Below are 17,605 nucleotides of genomic sequence, written 5' to 3'. Positions count from 1 at the left end.
AGATAGCTACGGGATAGCTACCCACAGTGCAACGCTCCAGAAATCGATGCTAGCCTCGGTACATGGACGCACACCACCGAATTATTGTGCTTTGTGTGGTCGCATGGATTCGACTTTATACAATCTGTTTTACAAAACCGGTTTATGTAAAATCGGAATAATCCTGTAATGTAGACGTACCCTGGGAATCAGAGGTAATAGTGATTGAGAAAGGATGATACTGTGGTTACTGTTAAAAATTCAGACTTTGCCAGCAGTTGGTGACTCTTGCTCTTTTCTTTTATATATGAAAGAATGGTGATATTTAACATACTGTGGTATATGTTGAGATTTTTAATGATAATCATGGGATATATCAATTACATGTAAGGTGGTGGAAAACTCACAGGCAAAGACATCAATTCAATTAAAATATTTTTGAAGTGAGGCAAATCAAATATGAAATAAGGTAATGTGGGATCTGAGTGCCTTCAACCATCATTTTGATAAGTATTAAAGATGTTCATAAAATTGCAGATTGGACCAACAGAGTCATAGAATTAGAAGGGGCCACAAGAGTCATGTAGTCTAACTCCCTGCCAAGAGTCAGAAAGAAAAAGTAGGCCAGAAAGACATTCTATCTAGAAAAGGTGCAAAATGCCAAATGTTAAGTCAAATATGCAATCAAAGGGAAAAATCTCAAAATGTACCTGATTACCAGTGCAATAGACATCAAAAAACAAAAGTTCTTTATGCACTTTCTTTGGGGATCCATACATAAAGAGCTCACTCTTACTTGTCTAACTTCTTTTGGTTGGACCATTGCACGAATCAGGATTTGGACCTATATATCTTATCTTTTTTTCTGCAGTTCTTGTATTCATTTCTGGATCCATACGTTTAAGACTGAATGTTGGGCCCAATGTAAAGCCCACTGAAGGCTCCCATCAACTTTAGTTGGCTTTTGAAAATCAGGCCCTAGGAGTCTGATCAAAAGTACTCAGCTTATGCAGAGGCATCAAAATAAGCAGCACATGTGGGCATCAGTATACCCAGTAGTGAGCCAGATTCTTCACTTGTTATGTTGGTTTTATCCAGAGCATCTCCATTGATTTAAATGGAGTTATGACAATGTAAAATTGGTATAAGTGCCTGGAGAAACTGAACAAGTTTATTCAGATTTTAATGCAAAAGTTTAATGGGGGTTTTGCTTAGAGTGGGTCTGTGGGTAGGTGTGAGAGAGAGTGAATTAGTTTTTTATTCCTTTTCACTCTTTCCATGTTATCATTGACTAATGCCTCATAATTGATTTCTCTAGTAAAGACATTTTGTTAACTATTGTGTTGTCTTCCTCTGTATAAGTGCTTTTTATTTGGAAGATACCATAGTATCTCAATTGCAGCAAACGTATTAACTTCCTCAGTATCAAATATAACTTGTTGAATAGAGGTCTTGAATTCCCAGAATAGCTTTTTATTTTTTATATGCAGTGAAATTACAAACTTAGTCAAAGCATAGAAAAGATTATACAATTCAATTACACTCATCTGATTCATTTTTAGAAAATATTCTTCGATCTATTGAATTACCGTATATGATTCACTGTGTGGCAGAATTTTTCACATATTTTATTCATTTTCTGTCATCCTTAATGCATTGTTTATCGTTTCAAATTTGAAAAAGATAAAATACACATTTATGGTTAGTATTCAAATAAAATATTTATATAAATATTAAAAAAAACCTATTCAATATATATCATCTGTAACCAAAGTAAATGGTTAGTAAATCCTAAGCACAACATCTTTGCTACTTTGCTGATTTGTAGGTGAAATTAATTGATTTATAATAGCTTTAATGTTTAGGAAATTAAAAAATCTTTCTACAACATATTTTGTAACTAATGTAAAACAGAATAATTGCTGTTAAAGAGGTTAAATCAATATTTAAGGCCAGTTCCACAGTTGGTGTACGTTGGGTAGCACTACTGAATGCATTGGAGATACACTGATTCATACAAGTGAAGAGCTGGCTAAATTTGCATTTATTTTTATCAGGCTGTAGTTGTGGCCTTCCCTAAAAAGAATCCTGGACTTGGGCTATAACTAACAAATGTTACTACTTAAAGATGACAGGTGCTGTGAGTGAAAGAGCTCTGTTGGCCACCTGGAAATGATCCAAGTAAAGTTAGTATCCCAGGAACTGTAGTTTGAGGACCATTACCTTCAAGATTAAGACTAAGAGCTGGATTCACAAAGAAACTTAAGCGTGGTGACACTGAGTATCTCCACTCCTTACTTTCAGGTGCCTAGAAAATCACTGGGATTCACAAAAGACTGAGATTGGTGCCTAGGCTTCCTGTACAATGAGTAGGGAAAGAGACTCCTGGAGAGGGAATCGCAAAAGCCAGCATTCTAGGTAACTTCTTACCTAAGCTACCCAGTGGGAGGTGCCAAACTGAGAGATGTGTGCTAAGCCCCAGCCCTCTTCCAGAGATAGGCATTTAAGTCGTGCTGAAGGGAGGTGGCTCCTTCTGTTTGGTATTGTCTGTTGCAAACCCTCTCTTGGTGTTAGACACCTATGCCATTTTTGCAAGAAGCCAAGGGTGAGTGCAGGGAGTTGAGCCCAGTGGTTGGGTACTCAACTGGGCCTGGTTCAAATCCTCCCTCTGCCTGAAAGAGAGAAGGTGCTTGAATGGGGATGTGCCACTTCTCAGGTGAGTGCCCTAACCACTGAGCTATAGGATATTCTGATGTGATGCTCTCTCAGTCTCTCCTGTTGAAGCTGTTCCTCTGTGGATAGATAATTAAAAATTTAATTGAAGCAGAGAGACTGGATCCAGTGTCTCCCAACTTCCAGGTGAATGCTATAACAACCAGGCTACAGAGTCACTCTAATGCTTGCATTATCTCTCACTCTTTGGCTCAATGTTGAAAATGTTTCACTGTGGATAATTAATGAAAGAATCATTGGACCAGAATCATTGGACTCCATAGCGTGGTAGCGAGACCACTCATATGAGAGACACAGTCCCCTTGCTCCAATGAATTTTTTTAAATATATATATTCACAGTGGAACAGCTTCAATGATAAGACTGAGAGAGCCCCACAATACAACATCCCAGGTGTTCTCAAACTTTTTTTTGCTGGAACCCCCTTTGAAAATATTTCAGGCTGTGATGACCCCTCCTAAAAAGTGACAACCCTCCACTGCCCCATGCCACCTTTACTTCTGCACTGCCGCTGCTGGTGGCAGCGGTGCAGCCTTCAGAGCGGTGTTCCCAGCTAGCCACCGCCACTCTTGCAACCACCCCTCCTCCAGTAATCTTGCAACTCCCTTTTGGGCTGGGACCCCCAGTTTGAGAAACCCTGCTTTATAGCCCAGTGGCTAGGGCACTGTGACCCAGGGACCTCTTGGTGTCAGCTGGCAGAGGGCACATGGAATTCATAGGGTTTTATAGAGCTCCTGTGGGTTAGATATATATACATAATAGTTCACCAAAGGGTAGTATATGAGGTCTCTACTGGGAGCCAGTAGCCACAAGTCATCATAATCACTGTGAAATGTATGGATGGCTAATATTTATAGAGTTGTTTGCGTATATATATTAAAAATTATGCCTCTAAAGTCTTGGAGTTAAGGCAGGTCACTAGGAGGTGACATACCTCAGAAACGTTCCTTTCAGGCAAGAAGTAACAGATGCTTATCTCTCTGTCTGGCCACCTGTGTGTTGTGTAGTGTAAGCTTCACAGTGGAGCCCTGTTTGCATAGGGAACCCTGACAAAAAAAGAGATTGTGAAATCTCAAGAGAGGAAATTCACAAAATGAAACAAACAGCAGGGGAGTGACTTGTTTATGCCTAAAGAGAAAGGATTGCTGGGTGTAATGGGGTACAAGGGAGGCAAGTTGAGCAGTATATGTGAAAGGAGGATCGCAGCCAAGCCTGACTGTAAAACGCTGGAAGGACTTTGAGTGAGCCTTGCTCTACGAGACATGAGAGTATCTTGTTAATTAACTCTCTCTTCTAGAATATGTTTGGATTGTATTTTATATGTTACCATTTGTTTCCAATACTTCTACTTGCTATTACTTAATGTACATTTGATGTCACTATAAATATATCTCAATGCTGTTTATTAAGCGGAGCTGTGATCTGAGGTGGAACTGGTAGACTGAGGTGTATAGTTCCTTTGGAAGCAGGGAATCTGTGGATACTGTGAATGGCTAGTAGAACTGTGGATGGACACTCCGGTAGGAAACTTATAGGGCTTGAGGTTTGGAGTGTACCTGTTGCTAACCTGTAAGGAGACACTGGATCCTGCGTGGACCTGGATCTTTTTCATGGTGTCAAGCGCTGAGACGGAGGTTGGAGGAGGGGGAACGCGGCACGCTCAGGGAGGAGGCGGGGCCAGGGTAGGGATTTGGGGAAGGAGTCCAATAGAGGCAGAGAAGGGGCAAAGTTGAGGTGGGAACTTTGGGGAAGGGGTTGGAATGGGGACGGGGCAGAGGCAGAGTCAGAATGGGGCCGAGGGGGGTTGGGAAAAGTCCCCAGCAAATATAGAAGAGCTAACTTATACCTGGAATTGAGACCATTCCTAGAGCGTGGATGCCAAAGGGAAAGGCAAAAGTGCTAAAAGGGGGTCCCCAGTGTTTTCCTGGGACAAACAAGGGATGGGAGAGGACTAAGCACACATCACCTAGTACCAGACTGTTCCTGGTAACCCTAATTACTGGACCCCAGTCCAACTGGGCAGCCCAAGAAAACGTGTCACATGAAGAAACAGTGCCTCCAGTATGGAAAGTCCAAATACAATGCCCAATCCACCTAGATTAATGCAGTTACCATTGAGTTGGAGACTTCAGTGGTGGTACAGGGGAGTCCAGTCAATGTTGTCAGGTTTGACCTCTTGGAGGTTGACAAAGAATTTATTCAAGAGTCCAAGGTAATTGATAAAGTGTGGCAGAGGTGGAGAGACACTGTTGCCCAGATCTTTTTAATCAAAAGAGATGTGGTTAAGCAGGTTGATATGTTCCCCGAGGAGAAGGTAAAACTTCTTGTGTTGGGGCAATTTAGAACCATGGTAGCTTTAGCCTGCACTGAATTAGGAGTGAAAAGGCTTAAGAGATACTTCAAATATGGGAATTCTTAAGAATTTACCAGCTGATGTATTGGTGGAAAATAGCATAATATCCCTCCAAATATGTTAATATTATGACCTGCAAGAGGGAATATGTCCCTAAATGCACATGGGTAAGCTCTGAGGAGAAAGAGGCAGCTGAGAGGGGAGAGGAATCCTCTGTACCTTTGTCAGCAGAAAGTTATGATGTGTCTCCAAGTTAGAGGAGTGAGGAGTCTCCTCTCTTGTTGCCTGAGACAGCTTTCGGTGCAAGCAAAAGCCAAATGGAGTTTGCTGCAGAACAAAGTGCAGATGCCCCCCTGGAAAGCATAAGAGATGCCATCCTCAGTAATGCCCCAGAGAAAGAGACCAGGAGGGGGCTCTTTATAGAAAAAGGGAAGAATGTATAAGGACCCCAGTTGGGAGAAAAAAAACTCCTAGGGAGGCTTATAAATAATTGATCATGCCCAAAAAGCATCATAAGCAGTTAATGACACAAGCCCTTGATTGTCCTTTTGTTGGTCACCTGAGAATGGAGAGGACATACGAAAGGCTAAAGAAAAATTGCTATTGACCCAGTACTCAAAATGAGGTAAAGAAATACTTCAAGACTCGTGACTCATGCCAAAAGTGAAAAAAGACTGTACATTTCCACAAGGCTTCTTTGCATCCTTTACTGTAATCAAAGGGTTGGCATGGATATCGTAGGGCCTCCCTACTGAAGCCAGACAAGAGAGAAAAATATTTATATTATTAGTGGTGGATTTTGCCACCAGGAACCCAGAAGCCTTTGCTCTTCCAAATGTGGAAGCTGACACAATTGCTAAGGCACTGTTTTCTGTATTCAGGAGAGTGGGCTATCTAAAAGAGAAGTTATCAGATAATGGGTCAGATTTCATGTCCCAGCTGTTTGGTGAGCTATGGAGGCTGTATTGGGGGTAAAATAACTGAAATCTGCTCCATCCCATCCAGAAGCAAATGGAGTTGACAAGAGGTTGAATGGAATCCTAAAATCTAATCTAAAAAATGTATGTAAACAATAAGGCAAGTGACTGGGATGTAATGTTACCCAGTCTGTTTGCTTACTGGGAAGTGCCACAAAAGTCCCTCAGGGTTGCTCTATTTGATCTCTTGAATTGGAGAAAGGTCAGAGGTCTCCTGGATCTCATTAGAGACTCCTAGGAGTGTGCACTGAAGTGGAGGGAGGAACTAGTGACTGCATATGTGCAGTTCAGGGGGGAGTTAAAAAACCATGATGGAAATAATGCAGCAAAACCTCACTACAAGCCAGGCAGCTCAGAAAGAATGATATGATCGCAATACCTATGATCAGTCTTTCATGTGAGGGATTTGGTACTGGTATTACTCCCTGTAAAAAGATACAAAATGCAGAACTCATGCGAGGGGCCTTTTGAGGTGGTAGAAAGAGTTAGCGATGTTACCGACAATATACAAAGACCTTGTAGCAGAGTTGCACCACATACTGTACATAAAAATAAGTTAAAAGCTTATCATAATCGTGAAGCCACTGTAAACAAGATATGCTATGTAGAGAAGGACTTTTAATGATTCAGTGACTGAATGCCATAGTGATACACCACTAGAAAGCATTAATTGATATGAAGGGTTAACCCTAACCAAAATAAACTAAGTTTATGGCTGTGGTGCAAAGGCACCAGCTGATATTTTCCAGCAGGTCTGGCCCAACTCACAAAATCGTCCATCAGATTAACACCGCAGGACCACAGCCTCGCCCAGCAGATCATACTGAACATCTGGTAGAATGAAGTAACAATTCCCTAAGGAGATAGCTAGTATGCTAGACGTGTCAATAATTACAAAGTCAAATAGTACCATGGCTTCTCCAGTTGTTATGGTCCCCCAAAGGAATGGGACCATACGGTTTTGTGTTGATTATAGAAAACTTAATGCTGTCATTGTTTTAGATGCATAACCTATGCTCAGAATCAATGACATACTAGACTCTTCGGGCAGAGCAAAGTTCCTGAGCACCCTGGTTTTGACAAAAAAGCATTGGCAAATTCCCTTAGACAACCCTGTCAATCTCACTACCATTGCTCAGAAAGGTGATGTTCCTACAGTAACGGAAAACCCCCATCTGTTGCTGTAGGCTGTCTCTTCACTACAGGGCAATACTGGTGTAGCTCAGCACAGTAGTTATGCCGCTATAGTCCCTGTAGTGTAGACATGGCCTTAGAGCTTTTTATGGTTGCTGCTAAATTTCTTTCTTAGTCACAATGTTTCATTTAAGAAATAGTCTTCCCCTTTATTCTACACTCTGAAGATCATTGTTAGATTATTTATTGACAATTATTTTTTTCATCAAGATAAAGGACTTCTGTTCTCCAAGGCCTACGTCCTGGATTGAGTCACATAACCCAAGTACCTTGCTCTGTGCTGCTCTGCTCCATGGAGAGATGGAGTAGGAAATGCCTGGATGCATGCCCTCTGTGGTGGAGTGATAGATGGGTCTGCATAGCAGCAAATTCTCTGGCCTTGGCTTCACCAGACCATGCTCTGCCCACAGCTGACCCTAATGTCCAGAGGGAAATTGTGAAGCTGAGCACTATGCTGCTCCAGGGATATACCCTCAAACTGGTCAGAGAACCTCATAAACATTAACGAGTTTATCCTCACAATGTGAGCAAGTATCATTACCCCAAATTTACAGACAGACAGAAACTGAGACATAGAGAGAGTAAGTAACTTGCCCAAAATCATTCAGGGAATCTGAGGCAGAACTGGGGATTAAACCTCGATTTCTTAAACCGTAGCTATGGAAATGGGGCAGCATTTCCCTCTGAAACCCAATTTTTTCCCTTAACTTCACAGAGAGACTGTGCAAACCTTTCACAGCAGATCTGACCCTAATTTTTAATTCCGTGCATTGTTCCTCAGCATTCATTTTCCTCCAAATTTCCTGTTGTCTGCACACTTTCATAAATTTTAGTTACAAAATTGTACTCTTAGTTAAAAAACAAAACTGAACATCTGTAAAAACAAACATTTGCTTCTCAAGTGCATGTATGAATAACTTCTGTTATTGCCTGCCTGAATAAGTTCCTACGGTTCCACTTGGTTGCCTTGCAGATGATGATCAGTTTAATCAGGCACATTTCCTCTCAATCCATGACACCTCACCTTAGACATTGACCTTGAATGCAGAGTAGACAAATGTCTCCTGACAATTTGAGTATATCATGTCTCCTGAATGCCCTTATGCAATAATATCCTCAAACAATTCCAAGAAGTTAGGTTACTTTATGTGAACATTTCAGTAGCTTTTAAATCATGTTGAGCTTTTCTCTGTAAATTCAAAGTTGTTTTTGTATATTCTAAGTGGAAACTAAACCAATTGGCTTCTATTTTTCATATGTCCTTAGACTCTTCCTTAAATAAGAGTATAGTGCATAAAATTGTCCCTGAAAATTAAAATCTGGGCAAAGTGGCAAACTTTTCTCCACATGTACTGGTGCCATTGTGACAGTGGAAGCAAGGGTGTTCTGCTACACAAGAAAGGAACAGAGTTTCAGGGAATGTACAACCCCTGGTCAGCATGTAGCACTGTTCCAGTGGGGCTCCTTGTGTGGTTACACACAGTGAGGCTAAAACTGAGGTGGCTCAGCGAATCTGCCATTACACAGATTATCCGGACCTTTCATTCTGGTTCACTTTAAAGAGGAGAAATGCTAGGGCCTAGAATAGGCAGGCCATTCATCCGCTTTTAAGATGGATAGTTCTTTTTTTCTATGGTTTGCCCCCTGTCCACTACAGAGACAAAATTGAATGTGGTTTTTTCCAGTATTACGGAGGAGGGATGCCATTTTGAAGATTGTGCTACTCCACCCTGCTGGCGTGACTTTGCACACACCACATGTGAGGTCACACTGCTCCTTCAAAATGTCATCCTCTGTGCAATGTGACCTCTCACACATTGTGTGTGCAAGGTCACACTGGCAAGAGAAGGCTTATACCATTCCTGTAAGTACCAGAATGCCTCGTATTCTGGGAATTCAGCAGTGGCAATCCTCGCCAGGAATGATAATAGCACAACAGTACAAAACTAAAGTCTAGTGTGTTACTTAATCATAACATTGTCTATTACGAAGTAGAAGTCATGAGACTGGCTAGAAATCAGTGTCCACAATTATTTTTGTTAGCCCATCAGTCAATCATTTCTATTATCTCACTCCTATACTTTTCCTTCCCGCTTCTATTTTAGGATTTTGCATAATGCCCATCACTGTAGTATCTAATCACTGAACAATGTGATCATGTACAATTCTAATACAAAGAGTAAGTAAGCTACCATGATGTTCTCTAGATTCTTCACTCAGTAGTTGGTGTCTAAAGGCTTTTTATCCAATGCCAACTGAAGTCAATGGAAGACTTCATTTATTTCAGTGGCATTGGATTAGATCTCTACTGAAGGGGTACTACAGTTGTATCCCCATGTGGCAGGTAGGAGTTTAGACAGCTTACAGTCCTTTTTCCTTTGTAGAGAGGTGAAGTGAGTGCTGTAGATCTCCTGTCTTATTTTAGTGAAGTCCGTTCTTATGGAATTTGGTTATAATAAGTCTCCAGGTTGGAGAGCTCTTTTTTGATTGTTTTCTGTTTGCTGTTATAGGATGCTGACAGTGGGTCCTCAGTTTTCTTTGATAGCGTTGGCATAATCTCTCACTGTGGTCTTTGTAGTATGTTAGATAGCAGTAGGATTTTTTACCTTTAGTCCATTTGGGTATGATGTCCACCATCTGCATTTTGGAAAGGAAGATGATATCTGTCTTGATTGTGCAAGTTCTTCAAGAGGTTGTATGAAGAAACTTGCACAATATCTGTCAATCTATCCAACTACACACTCAGCCAGAAGAAAAGTCTGTCCTATCTCGGACTCTCCTTCTGCCCTGCCACCCCACCAACATGATACAGGTTCTGTGGGCGATCTGGAAGCCTACTTTCGCGTCTACGACTCAAAAGAATACTTCCAGGACAACACTGAACAGTGCACTGATACACAGGTACCCTCTGTCATAAATGGATAGGTAAGGAGAGGTTAAGTTTTCTTACCTTGAAAAGGGTAACCGAACACCTGACCAGAGGACCAATCAGAGAACTGGATTGTTTAAAGTCAGGGGCGGGGAATTTTGTATACCAGGGGTCTTTTTTGTTTTTCGGCTGTGAGTAAACAAGTTTCCCTAACTCATCTTCTTTATTTTCAAATATAACCAAAAGTCTGTGGTACCAAAGGAACCCCAAAGCAATTCGGCTTATGAGGACTTGGGTTGTACAAATATGATGTGATGGCTGTGTCTCTTTTGTTTTTTCTCGTGCTGTGAGTAAACAAGGTTTCATCTAACTCCTTCTTATTTCAAATATATACCAAAAGTCTTAGTGACAAAGGGAACCCCCAAAGCAATTCGGCTATGAGGAAATTTGGGGTTGTACAAATAGATGTGGATGGCTGTGTCTTTTGTTGGTTTTCTCGGCTTGTGAGTTAACAAGCTTCCTCCTAACTGCATTTGATCTCCAAGTGTCTATCCTACACATCTGTTGGTTAGTACAAAGAAAACCTCCAGCAATTCGGCTATGAGGAGCTGTGGGTTGTATTTACATTATGATGGATTGGTTGGACTGTTTATAGGGCTATCCTTTAAATCAACTGTTTCTTCATATTTTCTTATAAGCAAGACCTGTATTGAGTTTCTTAATGCAAGATTATGTTTTGTATTATTTCTTTCTTTTTTTTTCTATAAAGTTTCCTTTTAAAAACTGGTGAAAGTTTCTTTTCTAGTGAAGGCAGAGGGGGGAGGGAACCGCCCAAACTGGTGCCTCATCTCCCTTTTGTCCCAAAGGCGGAAAGGCTATAGGACAAAGGGAGGGGGAATTTCTTGTGTGAGCTGACTAGGTCAATACCTAGCCTCGGGGGAAGCTAGATTGTTCTCGGTTGATTTCAAGGAGCGAAGTGTAGCATTGCACGGCTAACCCAGGAAAGGGGGGGAGCTGGGAGAAGAGAGAGAGAGAGACCAGGGCTCTGGGTCTTTGGGGGTCCCCCAAAGGAAGAGTGGGGGACACCAGAGAGAGGAAAGGGGGAGGTCAGGCTCTCTCAATTAAATACTGACCTGGTGGCAGCGAGAATATCAAGCTGGTAGTAGCTTGGGGGAGTTTCAGGTAAGCCCCCAGATTTTGGACGCTAAAAGTCAGGTTGGGGACAGGACCAGGTGGACGCTAAAGTTCAGGTCTGGGACTGGGAGCTTAGATTACCACACCCTCATACCAAAACACAGAAGAAGAACTCCACATGGACTCTCCTGAGGGTCGAAATGACAGTCTGGACCTATACATTGAATGCTTTCGCCGACGTGCACAGGCAGAAAATCGTGGGAAAAACAACACCGCTTGCCTCATAACTAAGTCGTGCAGAACGCAATGCCATCCACAGCCTCAGAAACCACCCTGACATTATCAATTCAAGAGAGGCTGATAAAGGAGGTGCTGTTGTCATCATGAACAGGTCTGACTAACGAAAGGAGGCCGCCAGACAACTCTCCAATACCAAATTCTACAGTTCCACTTCCCTCAGATCCACTGAGGAATACACTAAGGAACTGCACCATCTACTCAGGACACTCCCTACTAAATCGGAATAAATTAGCATACCCTTAGAGCCACTCCAGGGTTATTCTATCTACTACCCAAGATCCACAAACCCGGAAATCCTGGATGGCCATCATCTCGGGGATTTGCACTCTCACTGAAGGACTGTCTGGATATCTGGATCTCTACTCAGACCCTATGCCACCAGCACTCCCAGGTATCTCCGTGACACCACTGATTTCCTGAGGAAACTACAATGCATGGTCATCTCCAGAAAACACCACCTAGCCACCATGGATGTAGAGGCTTCTACACAAACATCCCACACACAGATGGAAATACAAGCTGTCAGGAACAGTATCCCTGACTGATGCACACCTTATCCACACCTGATGCCGCACTGAGCTCTGTGGCTTTATACTCACACACAACTATTTCAAGTTGATGACAATATATCGTCCAGAGCAGTGGCATCTGCTATGGGCACCCGCATGGCCCACAATTACGCCTATATTTTTATGCTGACCTGGAACAACACTTGCCTCAGCTCTCATCACTCACGCCCCTTTCTCTACTACGCTACATTGATGACATCTTCATCATCTGGACCCATGGGAAGGAGACTCTAGAAAATTCCACCACAATTTCAACAACTTCCACCCACCATCAACCTAAGCCTGGACCAATCTACACGGGAGGTCCACTTTCTAGGCACCACGTGGCAAATAAGTGATGGTCACATTAACACCAATCCTATATCGAAATCTACCGCCGCTCATGCCTATCTTCATGCCTCCAGCTTCCATCCCGGGCAACATCACACAGATCCATTGTCTACAGCAAGCACTGAGGTCAACCGCTTCTGCTCTAAACCCCTCGGACAGAGACCAAACCTACAAAATCTCCACCAAGCATTCTCAAACTACAATACATGCACGAGGAAAGTAGAAACAGATCAACAGAGCCAACGTGTACCAGAGAGCCTCCTACTGCAAGACAAACTCCAAGAAAGAAACCAACAGGATTCCACTGGCCATCACATACAGCCCCCAGCTAAAACCCCTCCACGCATCCTCAGGATCTACAACCATCCTGGACAATGATCCACAAACTTTCACAGGTCTTAGGTGCAGGCCAATCCTTGCCCACAGACAACCTGCCAACCTGAAACGTATTCTCACAGCAACTGCACACCGTACCATAGTAACTCTAGCTCAGGAACCAATCATGCAGCAAACCTCGAGCCACATCTGCCCACATATCTACACCAGCGACACCATCACAAGACCTAACCAAGACGCCATACCATCACTGGTTCATTCACCTGCACGTCACCAATGTATATCACCATCATATGCAGCAATGCCCTCTGCTATGTACATCGGCAAACTGGACAAAGACTGGAAAGAATACATGACAAAATCAATGATCAGGAATGGCAAATATACAAAAACCTGTAGGAGAGCACTTCACCTCCCTGGCCACACCTATAGCAGATCTTAAGGTGGCCATCCTGCGCAAAAAAACTTCAGGACCAGACTTCAAAGAGAAACTGCTGAGCTTCAGTTTCATTGCAAATTTGACACCATCAGCTCTGGGCCTAAACAAAGACTGTGAATGGCTTGCCAATTAAGAACAGTTTTCTCCTCCCTTGGTTTTCACACCTCTACTGCTAGAACAGGGCCCCATCCTCCCTGATTGAACTAACCTCGTTATCTCTAGCTTGCTTGCTAGCATATATATACCTGCCCCTGGAAATTTCCACTACCTGCGTCTGATGAAGTGGGTATTCACCCACGAAAGCTCACGCTCCAAAACGCCTGTTAGTCTATAAGTTGCCGCAGGATTCTCTGCTACCCATTAGTATGATTCATGAGAAATGGAATTTTACAGAAGAGGTTGGATGTCCAGAAGATTGAGTGAATCAACTGGGAAGGCACTAATGGGTCAAAATTAAATGGGCTGAGACAGAATATCGTTGGGGATGACAAGTTTACTTATAGCCACATGGGGTTGCAAATCTCACTGTACATGTGATTGTTCCCTGATCACTTTAATTCCATAACCAAACTTGTGTTCATTTCTGCTTCTATACTTTTAGCTTATTTTGCATTAACTTGGATGCTCATTTACAACTTCTTCCTCCACTGATCTATCAAAAAGTATATTTAACAAATGTTGAAAATACAATCTAGTGTGTTGACTTACATACATAATATAGCTCTCTTTTGACTGTTATATTTTGTTACTCTCTCTACATACCATCCTTAAATGAGTTTTAATTGCTTTCACAATTGTATGAAGACCCTCCCAATGAATGTCTCCCCAAGACTGGATTTTTTAAAAAGTGTTCTGCACCAAACCCTTGCTCTTTTATTAATTTTTGAAGCCACTTTTCCTAATTGGCCCTTATACATATGTGTATGTTTCCAACAGCTCATTTATAGAGTGAGTATTTCTGATGCCCTGTCTTGAATTGTTATTTTATTCATAGCGTTGGTCTTTCTAGCACCCTTAAAAGTAGTAACACAAAACTGCAAGTCTATGACCTAGTTTCACAAGTGGGAGGAAATTCAGAAACAAATCTACAAATCGAGGCTGACATTCTGCCCTGGATCATGCTATTGTGCCTTGAGAATTAAAATATAACCTAGCATTTCCAATATTTGCACCTTCAAATTTTGACTGTTTTTCTGTTTTTGTGTACGCATGTGTGTGCGTGTGTGCATATATATAATATATGTGGCAATAAACTACAATTTGATTTAAAATTTTCTCAGTAGCATCATGGGCTGTTTCCATCCATGTGAGTAAATGATGCTTTATATTATCTAATAATTTTGTTTCTAGTAGTACTGTATGTAAAATGCCAGGAAACAGATCCTTCACTTATGTAAATGTTATGGCTTCACTGATTTCATGTAAATCAGCGGAGGATTCAGCTCATGATTTCTAAAATTTCTGTAGCCAGGCAAATTGGTATTCTGTTAATTTTTCAAATTAACTCTCATTTTCACCGGATTTCTTTCTCGTTTTGCTTTTTTCCTTCCTAGAGCGATTCAACGTATACCTTATGCCTACACCAAATTTAGATATCTATGGGGAATGTACAATGCAGATCACACATGAAAACATCTATCTCTGGGATATCCATAATGCCAAGGTCAAGCTGGTCATGTGGCCTCTGAGTTCTTTGCGGAGATATGGGCGTGACTCAACATGGTTCACATTTGAGTCTGGAAGGTAAGAGTTAAGGAAGTGTGGCAAGTGGGAAGAAAATGCATATCACTCCATTGTTCAATTACTGGGGGGAAATATTGTTACCATGAAAATTCTGGCTGATAGTTACTTACAGTTACCTACCTATGCCTTGATTTTAAAAACAGCAGTATACTGTTGGAGGGAGGATCCACTGCCATGTGGAGAGAGAGAGAGAGTGATTCTTGAGAGGCAGATCCTCTAAGTTAGGCTATTCCATTTTTTGGAGTGAACAAAGAAGAATAAATGTACTGCCCATGCTACTTACCTTTTTGTATATTACTTTTTCAAAGTGCTTCATATTCAAAAGGATTGCATCATGCCTAACATTTAAAAACACTGAAAAAGTATGAATGTTGCCCTTTTGTTTGTATCCAGCTTATTTCCATTTCTACCATTGCTGGGGGGTGTCTTTCAAATAATGGGAGCTGTGTTATCAGATTTGAGTATTAGAGATGTGGCTATGCTCATGAAAGCTAGCAGGGTATGTGTGCACGTGATGCAGAAAAAATTAAAATCTGGTCAATGTCAAGGTGGTTTCTTCCTGTAATAGGAAAAGAAAAAACAACACTGGACAATAGGTGTAGTGTTTGTCTACATAGGGCAGCAAAGCCTATTAGAAAAATATGATTTATAAAGCACTGTAATGTGTTGTGCTCTAACTGCCCTAACTGGCATGCTCTAAAAGGTACCTCGTGTGCATTAAAGTAGTCCTGTTTCAAATAGGACATTAACATGAACTAGGAACTTTTTAGAGAGCACCAGCAGAGTCTACACAAGGCAGTTAGATTGCAACACATTAGAGCCCTTTACAAATGGTACCCCTCTAATGCACTTTGCCATGCCATGTAGACAAGCTCTACGTCTTTTTTCAATTTCTTTTTGATGATAGTCATGTCCTTATAGCTATGTGCATTGGGATTCACTTTTACAGGCGGTTTTTGGAGTGCTGCTTCCTTTCCTTCACATCTTCACCATTAAGAAACTTAATAGGGTTATTCCAACAGAACTGATGGAAAATCTACAATGACTGACCTGTGGTTTGGTTATACTTCCAGCAGACCAATTAGTGTGAAATAATTCAGATATAGGTTTATAGAGAAACTGTTGTACTCCAAAGCTAATAGACACGGTAGCAACTGCATTCTTGGGTGAGAGTGGTTACAGAAACCACTTAACTGATGGCACATTTTAAAGTGGTTATATTGTAAGATTAACAAAGGCTGAAAGGGTAAGAAAAGTGTAAAAACATAAGGTAAACATCTATAGTTATTTGATGCTTGTAGCACTATAGCATTTTCAACAGGCTTCCCTTTTTGTCCATTAAAATTGTGTTTAATTAAAAAAAAAATCTGTCAACGGGGAAAAGGCTATTTTCACGGAACTGAGGTTAACCATACAACATAACTTTGTGTTTCTGGCATTGCACAATACAGCCCAATGCATGTTTCATGAGTTGCATCTCTAAGTAAAAGAAATCTTTCTGTTAAAATCTGATATAGCTCTAATTAAAGTCACTGGAAAGAGAATTAAATTGGGCCTTTAAATAAGAGACAAGTCCTGTAACTAGAAATGATCAAAATGTTTTGATGAAACATTTTTTCTGTTGAAAAATGTTGTTTTGTTGGAACTGAAATGTTTTGCTAAAACATATTGGCTTCAATGAAAATTTTATCAGGAAAGTTATTTGGGTCCAGGATGGAATTTGAGAGAGAGAGATAGACCTAGCCCAGAATACCTAATTTTCCAATGGTTAGGACACTCGCCAGATTCTAATCCCTGCTTTGGCTGATTTGTAGCAGGGAACTGAACTTGAGTCTTCCATATTCCATATTCCATGCCCTAATCACTGGGCTACGTGCTGCTCTTGGGTTGGTCTCTGTCAGTCTCTGACTTATTTTTGTCATGGAAAAATTGAAAAGGTCTTGCTTTTATTCCACATCAGAAGAAAAGTAATCTTAAATCTCAATTTTTTTCATGAAGCAGAATTGTTTACTGGTCAGCCCTTACTGTGTTTCCAGCTAGTCCGTAATTATATCCCTACAATGAACATATGCATCCAAGTAAAAAGCAATAACTCCTAACCACTTGCACTTCCCATTGAAACTCTAATATTTTCAATACATGATGCATCTACAAACCATATTATAACTCAGACTATATTAGTTATTTTCAGCCTTCCTTATAATTGGTGGTGCTTCTAGCCCAATGAAAAGTAGATTCCTTTCCTTTGTTCTGTCATTGTGAGTTAGATCTACTTTTATCTGTTACGCTTCTTTTTCCTTGATCTGATCCCTCCCTTGGTTCTTTCGGAGTTTCTTTCCTTATGTATGTGTATGTGTATGGAGATGTTTGTATGTGGATTTGCGCTGGCACAGAAAAGAGGGAAGTAATATATGACTGCAGAAGAAGCAGTGTCTTTAATATCATAAGCTGTAATAAGCCTCTGTCCCAAATCTGGACCTTAGCGTGCAAAATCTGGGTGCTTAGCATGAACCTCCAAGCTTAATTACCAGCTTGGATCTTATCTCGCTGCCACCATCCAAAATTTACAGGGTTTTGGCCCCCTCTGGTCTCCCCAAACCTTCCCTGGAGAGACCCCCAAGACCCAGAAGCTCTGAGTCTTACCAGCAAG

The 17,605-nt window shown here is 41.3% G+C and overlaps 1 protein-coding gene across 1 annotated transcript in view; it reads left to right on the top strand.

Annotated features, from left to right (window-relative positions):
- DOK6 (docking protein 6) overlaps window positions 1-17,605 on the top strand; it is a 447,057-nt gene that overhangs the window by 252,929 nt on the left and 176,523 nt on the right. Inside the window, exon 5 of the mRNA XM_032803415.2 lies at window positions 14,766-14,955. Within this exon, the coding sequence (XP_032659306.1) occupies window positions 14,766-14,955 (190 nt within the window). The remainder of the gene's footprint in view (window positions 1-14,765; window positions 14,956-17,605) is intronic.

This window comes from Chelonoidis abingdonii, chromosome 2 (genome assembly GCF_003597395.2).
Source record: "Chelonoidis abingdonii isolate Lonesome George chromosome 2, CheloAbing_2.0, whole genome shotgun sequence".
NCBI classification, from domain to species: Eukaryota; Metazoa; Chordata; order Testudines; family Testudinidae; genus Chelonoidis; species Chelonoidis abingdonii.
Note: the sequence above shows the minus strand (reverse complement) of the source record. Positions and strands in the feature narration are given on the sequence as shown.